The 7,850-nt window shown below is 40.8% G+C and overlaps 1 protein-coding gene across 3 annotated transcripts in view; it reads right to left on the reverse strand.

Moving 5' to 3' along the window:
• Window positions 1–5: 5 nt before the first annotated feature.
• impdh1a (IMP (inosine 5'-monophosphate) dehydrogenase 1a) overlaps window positions 6–7,850 on the reverse strand; it is a 31,906-nt gene continuing 24,061 nt past the window's right edge. The window contains exons 2-17 of one of the 3 annotated variants that reach the window (XM_034141088.1): window positions 6,790–7,185; window positions 5,989–6,087; window positions 5,358–5,406; window positions 4,604–4,705; window positions 4,353–4,427; window positions 3,990–4,196; window positions 3,766–3,853; window positions 3,443–3,642; window positions 3,107–3,197; window positions 2,896–2,991; window positions 2,653–2,796; window positions 2,364–2,505; window positions 2,121–2,264; window positions 1,961–2,044; window positions 1,709–1,725; window positions 6–1,568 (exon numbers count right to left, since the gene is read on the reverse strand). In XM_034141088.1, coding sequence (XP_033996979.1) covers window positions 1,465–1,568; window positions 1,709–1,725; window positions 1,961–2,044; window positions 2,121–2,264; window positions 2,364–2,505; window positions 2,653–2,796; window positions 2,896–2,991; window positions 3,107–3,197; window positions 3,443–3,642; window positions 3,766–3,853; window positions 3,990–4,196; window positions 4,353–4,427; window positions 4,604–4,705; window positions 5,358–5,406; window positions 5,989–6,086 — 1,641 coding nt within the window. In that variant the 5' untranslated portion in view covers window position 6,087; window positions 6,790–7,185 and the 3' untranslated portion in view covers window positions 6–1,464. Of the gene's footprint in view, window positions 1,569–1,708; window positions 1,726–1,960; window positions 2,045–2,120; window positions 2,265–2,363; window positions 2,506–2,652; window positions 2,992–3,106; window positions 3,198–3,442; window positions 3,643–3,765; window positions 3,854–3,989; window positions 4,197–4,352; window positions 4,428–4,603; window positions 4,706–5,357; window positions 5,407–5,988; window positions 6,088–6,789; window positions 7,186–7,850 lie in introns of those variants that run through there. The other 2 variants (XM_034141090.1, XM_034141089.1) reach the window with 2 other exon arrangements.

Raw genomic sequence — 7,850 nt, forward strand, 5'->3', positions numbered from 1 at the left:
ATGAATATGACCTTGTCAGAATTGTCTTTATTCATGCAACACTATTTACAGAGATTTTAATTCGAAAGCCTTATGAGTGATAGAAGAAAAATATACATTACAAGATACAAGTCATATATATATATATTTAAATTATTAGGAACTGTAAAATAATTTGGTCAGCCAGTTCAATAGCTAAGCTCTTTGGCTGCATGTCATTACTAATAAAGTCCCACTGTTAATCGTGGACCAACATGTGTAATACCAAAGATGGTAAGTACCGCCCAGACAAATAAATCACATTTAAAAACTGATAAATTAACTTGGATTAACATTTGCTCACAATTTTATCAAGAAATAAATCTAACTTGACTTCATAGCTCTATTTCATTGACTCAGCATTTAATTGTTTAAAGACTGAGCCTGAAAAAAGGACAAATAACTACCTACGTTATGTATTATATACAAATATAAACCTATGTAATTTACCATGTCCTTTTTGCAAAATGAAACTATGGAATATCAAAACATGTAGAACCAATGTGACACAGACTCATCTGTATTGGAAATTCAAAATGACAGTGATATTTGTCAATTATAATCACACTAAAATGTGTAGTCTTCAGTCTTGTCAATCAAATATTGTGTTAATTAGTATTTTCTGTGCCAAATGAAGTGAACAGTGGAATATCTAGAGTGCAATATCACATTATCACTTTAAAGCGCTCCTTGTTACAAATATGTATGTATGAATTAAGGCTGATGCTATGCTTTGGTCCCTTCTGAAACAGCAGCAGTACATTTAGGTAGCTCATCGGCTAGAGGTGAAATGACATGCAAGGTATTTGCTTAAACAAGATATAACTGGTGTTGTGAGAAGCTAAAGAGAACAAAATGTTACTTGACCTACTATGAGTTTCTTTCAGGCTCGGTTAGCTTTATACACAAGGTGTCAGCAGAGAGCTGATAGTGAAACCATCAAATATATTGGTTCTTTACTTTTTTAATAAAATAAAATGTTGAAACTTTATGCCAAATACCTTTTATCCTTCTTTTGTTAATAAAATATCTAACTGCTAGATTCTCTACAAAAATATCTTGTTATAAATACAAAATGTGCGTGGAGGCATAGGGCTGCACCTCTGCAAGCCTTGTTGTACAACCCAGTATCTATATGGTGCAGTTTGGAGGCCAACAAGAAAGGGGCCTTTTATTACGTCAGCAATGATAAGCTTGTCCTAAAGTAGTTAATTAAATCAGTTTGCTTGTTGAAGGGGATCAAGAGAATAGTTAATTACATTACCTTAACTAGACCTTGGCCCCACGGGTAGAAAGACAGATAATGAGTTTATGTGGGGACATGAGTGGTTGAAGAGTACAAAGATAAATCTTCAAATTCACCTTAAGGTGTTTTGTTTTGTTTATCTTGGGAGGGGTCAATGAGGAGACAAGACTGTGTTGGAGTGTGAATGGTGTTGAGCTTGATCACATGCGCCCGGTGCCTCTGCTCATAGCTGCTGGGATCGGGACATTTGGTCCTAGGCGAGTGTTTCCTCTTCCTCCACTCTCAGTAAAGTCGTTTCTCGTAACTAAGCATGACAAATTAAATAAAGAGTGTAAGTGTTTTCTATGTTTCCATAACAATTCAATAGTAACAAAGCAAACTTGGATGGTGATGAGTGAATGAAAGAAGAAGATGGAGGTGTGATTATGACGGGGATGTACTTACATGGCACAAAAGAATATCTAATGTGATAGCATGGGTCAGAAAAGAGGAAGAGAAAATACACACTTAGATTGTTAGTGCCTTAACTGTTATAAAGTCAATGTTACATATTTAGAGAGGAAACAGGTGAAGACAGACAAACTACCTCTGCCACAAATATAATTAGACTGTAGAGATTGGACTGCAGAGTTAAAGTCACAGGTGTTGAAGAGGAAGGGGAAAGGTCAGAATCTATGGGTCAAAGTTCAGACTTACGAGTGAAGGCCGTGGACTCCTCCTTCCATCTGAGCAGACATGGTTCTTTTCTCAAACTTCAGCTCCCCAGAGTACATCATGGACCTGGTGCAAAGACACCTCATTAAAAATCTAAATCCCTTATACACCAAATAGCTTATACACACGCACATATGCTTACCTTAAAATCGACAAACTCTTGGCTCCTATGTCCTGACAGCCATGTTGGATACCAGCAATGAGATAAGGAGCAAACTTATGGATGGAGCCTTTATCTGTTACTGATCCTGAGACACCTTGAGCCACCTTCACCTTATCTCCCTCGCTGGATACACAATTCACATAGAGAGAGACATAAATGTATCACATTGACATCCAATGACTGTACATTTTTCAAAGGGCCTCTGTAATCCTGATCCCTCACCTGAAGTAGCGTTTCTGACTGTTATTTTTCTCCATGGCGTCCAAGGAGCCCATTCCTCTGTACTTCTTCAGACGCACACCGTCTGAAAAGAAATATTCTCCTGGGGCTTCAGTGGTTGCTGCGAGCAACGACCCCATCATCACTGAGGGCAAAAACATGAGGGCAACAAAAAGTTATGCTGACTGCAGAAGACAACAGGCAAGGGCAAAAATACTATACTGTTTTTATTTGAGGAAAAAGTCAAATGATAACATATAAGACTTCAGAAAGCACTAGAACGCTTTTCTACCTGTAGATGCTCCCAGAGCCAGAGCTTTCACAACATGTCCAACAGTTTGAATGCCTCCATCAGCAATAACTGGCACTCCAAAACGTCGAGCATACTCTGCAACCTTGTACACCGATGTTCCTTGGGGCCGTCCACATGCCATCACTGAGGAACAAGAGCAATAGTGTATGGTATAAACCTGTGTTACATGTAATAATAAAAATAGACTGGTTGTTGTTGACATGGCTGCATTGTTTATCATACCTTCCTGTGTGATACAGATGGAGCCACATCCCATGCCCACTCTCAGGGCGTCTACACCAGCGTCAATGAGGTTTTTGGCCTGAGCAGCTGTCACCACTAGAGGGAGATAGACACAAAGAAAGAGCTTAACATGAGAGATATGGGGAAGATAAATAGGGAGATTTAGTACCATAAATGCACAAGAAAGCCCTGAGGCAAGTAGAGAGCTTACCATTTCCTCCGACTACCTGTAATTCAGGATGTTTCTGTTTGATGTAGTTTATCATGTTGATCTGATACACTGAGTTTCCTTGGGAGGAATCCTGTTATGCAAAGAAAGTTCATTTGTTTCAATGAGCGATCAGGCACCTACTGTATCTCAAATTTAAACAAAAAAAGGAAATTGGAATAGTTCATATTCAATATAAAATATCAAGGAGAAAAAGGTCAACATGAATCCTATACCTATATAAAGAGGTTGAGGAATTATCTGACTGTTATGTGCTATGCAATCTGAATCTAGTCTAAAACTAACCCAGAGATTAATCATATTATAGTCACAACCTACCAGAACGACCACATCTACTCCAGCCTGCATGAGGAGGTCCAGTCTGTAATGGTCGTCCTCCCTCGTGCCAATAGCAGCTCCACACAGCAGCTGTTTGCGAGAGTCCTTGGAAGCCAGAGGATAATCTCTGTTCTTTTTCAAGTCGGTCCTTGCAATAATGGCAACCAGCTCATCACTGTCATTCACTATGGGGAGCTTACCTAGCAGAGCCAGAGTGGGAAGAAAGTGAGTGATGGACGAAAGAGAAATTCCAAAATGTGCATTTGAATCCAAGATAAATGTACTTTTGCCTCACAGTAGCGTGGCCTACTTCACATATTTACCTTTTTTGCTGCGTTGCAGTATATCATTAGCCTCTTTCAGTGTGACTCCAGCAGGGGCAACAACTAAATCTTCTCTTTTTGTCATTGCCTGAATCAAAAAGACATTTTAATGATTCAAACAGTAAAGTACACGTTTATCGCTAAATCACCCACTTCTTTGACATAATTGCTGCATATACTGTGTATATATACAGTATATAACAAATGAACAGCCATACACCTACTTCCTCCAGGGGTCTGTCATGGTCCTTCTCAGACAGGAAGTCTATGTCTCTGGAGGTGACGATACCGACCAGCTTGCTGCCCATCTTGCCAGTCTCTGTAACAGGGATCCCAGAGAAACCATGGCGTGTCTTTGCCTCAAACACGTCCCCCACTGTGTGTCGAGGACTCATCACCACTGGGTCTGTAATGAAGCCCTGCTCAAATTTCTGGCAAGAACAAAAACACAAGTTTTAAGGGGTTAGAGGCCAGTCAATGTAAGTCGTTTTCTTCTTATTGGGAAAAGTGTTGTCATGGGTGCTACAGTCACAGATGACTCTATGTCAATAGTCACTTAATGTTTTTGTCGACTTGGTCCATCTTACCTTGACTTTGCGGACCTCGTTGGCCTGGAACTCAGCAGTACAGTTATGATGAATTATTCCAATCCCACCCATCAACTGAAAACAACCAATCAGGGACATGGGAGGAAATAATTAATTGATGAATGAATGAATGAACACTGAAAATGTATTTAAGGCCTTCAATATTCCTGGTAGAGTCTGTGGTGCAGGACGATGCTAAGCTGAGTGTAAAACATTGTATGGCGTGTCTGAGGTGCAGGGTTTTTACTCACTGCCATGGCGATGGCCATGGATGACTCTGTGACTGTATCCATGGGAGATGAAATGAGAGGTGTCTTCAGTGTTATCTTTCTTGTCAATGCAGAGGTAAGATCCTAAAAATCACGTGCATTTGGAAAAAATAAACATCAGCTTTAATCAAAGATATAAATACACATTTAAAATGACATGGCATACAACTGAGAAGCAAGGTCCTGCAGTGTTGCAGCTACAGGACAATGCTACCCATTTGTTAACCAAAAGTTAAGGTTTGTTTTTGTATGCCGTGTAAGAGCCTAAAAGCCAGCTTGGCCGATTAGAGGCCGCCTTGTTGAATCCACCTGCTGAGTGTTAGGTGACGCATGGGTGTGTCTGTTTTTAACACCTGCTATCGAGCAATAACCCATGTGACCTAGGCAAGTAGGCATGAAATTAATTTAAAGTCCCAGCAGAGCTTGCAAAGACGAAAACAAAGCATGTGAAATAAACAACCCTGTGCTCTAAGGAACATAACAACGAGTTAGGGATTCATTACAAGCATTACAGCAAACCTTGTCTGTTCTTGTGAATTATTGTCAGGAATTTGACTTACCAGCAAAACATTTTTTTAATTGAGACCAAGGATGAGAACATGTTTGTGGACAATAGGAAATATGAAAACTAAGAAATTGTTCTGTGTGCATCACCTATAAAACAAATCTAACAAAACAAACACCAGGGAACAGTTTGTCACTTGAGTGATAAGCGAGAGAGGGTTGAGACACTTACCACCTCATCAGAAGTAAAATCTATGAAACCAGGCAGGATCAAGAAGTCACTGAGAGGAAAGACAAAACAGACACACGTGAATATCAATATTGTGAACTGAAAAAGTATGACATGAATGAAAAATCCATATTAATAGTACAATGACCTCCATAAACAAGATGAATGTAGCTTTTGATGTGAACTATGCAGAGCAAATTCTATTCCTACAATGCATCAGTTTTTTAGAGGTTGCTGTGAGCAGACGTAATCTGTCAACCCTCTGAACTGGTCTGCATTTATCCTCTGCACACTGATAAACCCTGCATATAGCCCCCATTAAGGAAACCACACCAACACCCATTAACACACTGATATGTGCACACACACTCACCCACTGCTATTAATGTCTGAAAGCCATCCTTGAAAGTAGTATTACACATACTAATCCTCAATATAATACCCAGGCAGATGTGTCATCACTGATATTACTAAACATTTAATGGAAGGCATTGATTGCATAATTCTAATGTGTATTTCTGTATGTGCACATGCACGGCATACCATGTGAGCAAATGCATCCGTGTCAGTGTGTGATACCATGAAATGAGGTAAAATGTATCTGTTATGTTTTGTGTTTTTTTGCATTTCTTACTTGTATGTAAGTCCATCGCCGATTGCAAAGAGTTGTTGTGCTGTTAGTCCATCTTCAGGAACATAACCTGTGCCTCCACTGATCAAGTAGTCTGCCATGCTGGAGTATAAACACACACAGAGAGCCACACACATGCACAAATTATAAAACTGAAATGTGTGACTAGTGTAAAGTGTGAATATTTGTGTATAAATACAGGATAATTCATAGATGACACAAATGTTACATTATAATACATTACATTATATTACATGTCATTAAGCTGACACTTTTATTAGAGGGTCTTACATACACTTCAACACTGTAGACATGCAGTTCACGGAATAATTTGGGGTTAATTATCTTGCCCTTGTTGACTGTGGAGGCTGGTGATTGAACCATTGAACACTCTGATTGGTATACACACATTTACCGCCAAACCATATATCACATATTTCACTGTACCATCAGTTACTGGTTCATATATCTATACAAATGTTAAAAAAAAGGTTTAGTCTCTATGCATGTATCCCTTGTGCGTAACATGTTGTTTTATCTTGTTTCTTTCTTCACCTCTGTTTCTTAAACACAGGCTCCAGACTATTACAAATGTTGGACTGGTGACCCAAAACAGTAACAAAAGGGATCTGTTCTTGTCTGTGAACACTCTTTATATACACCTGTGACGGCAGTGCAGGTAAGAGGATTTGGTTTTCTGCCCAGGAAGCTGATAAACAGGCTTTTAAAAGCACACAACCAGTGCTGCTGGAAAGTGAAAATATCTCAGATCTTATAGTATGAGCCATGTGGTGACAGACTGACCTCTCTGGTTCATATCCAGCTTGGATACGTGTAGCACTGTAGCGCTGGGCTGCAGTCTCATGCCCATGTCCATGTGGTGAGGGGGGGACATACAGTAAGCCCTGTAGGGAAGAGGTCGTTCCCCATCTCTGTTTAAGATGCGAGGCCGCGCTGGTTCCATGTCCCCAACGATCCTCCGGTAGTCGATTTGGTAAGTGTCTCTGTCCCCTTCTCCAAACCGGTCATAACCATGACCCTCCATCTCTAAGAAATCCAGGGCTACGACCTCCACAGGGCCCCAACACCTCACACACACACACACACACACACACACACACACACACCCACACACTCAAACACACACAGTCACGGCCTCTTCAAGCACTTCTGACCTGTTTCATGAACACAGCTTCACACCTTTACCAGCAAGTTAACATTGGTCCAAGCAGCTCCCACACAGCTTGTTCAGTTTTAAGCACTGATAAACAGCTTTGAGTGCATGTTCACATAAATACCTTTCATGCACAGCTGAACTTGGGAGGAAGCAGTTTTGCCATCTGTTTTACATCCAGTATGGCCATATAATTTGTCTCAATAATCCCAAAACTGCAGAAGAAGCAGCAACAAAAGTCCAGAGTTTGTTTTCCTGTTTCTCAGCTCTGGTCACCGGAGTTTGAGGCCAGTAAGGCCCTCAGGCAGGAGCACAGAGTTTTCAGCTAACCTGTTGATTAAGTCTTAGCACACTGAATTTAGAAATCCGTGTCTCCCAGCTGGAGGCATGAGCAGCCCCTCGGGAGGAGAGTCAGTTCTTGCTGAGGTGGCACAGACGTGTCCCTCTAGAGGCCCAGAGTGCACTGCTGCTTGATTATCTATGAAGCTTCTCTCTACTCTGTTCTCCTGGTGCCTGCTGAGCTTAACTCTGTTTCTGACAGTAGCAGACGTCACTCTCCTACAAAGAGGATTGGGAGCATTAATGCAGGATGGGGTGGGGTGAGATGGGTGTGTAGGGTGGAGTGAGGCAGGAGGACTGAGGAGGAGAAGGATGGGTCAAGATGACACTTGAACGCACTTTCCCCACTGAG

The sequence above is a fragment of the Trematomus bernacchii genome, unplaced genomic scaffold (genome assembly GCF_902827165.1).
Source record: "Trematomus bernacchii unplaced genomic scaffold, fTreBer1.1, whole genome shotgun sequence".
NCBI lineage: Eukaryota > Metazoa > Chordata > Actinopteri > Perciformes > Nototheniidae > Trematomus > Trematomus bernacchii.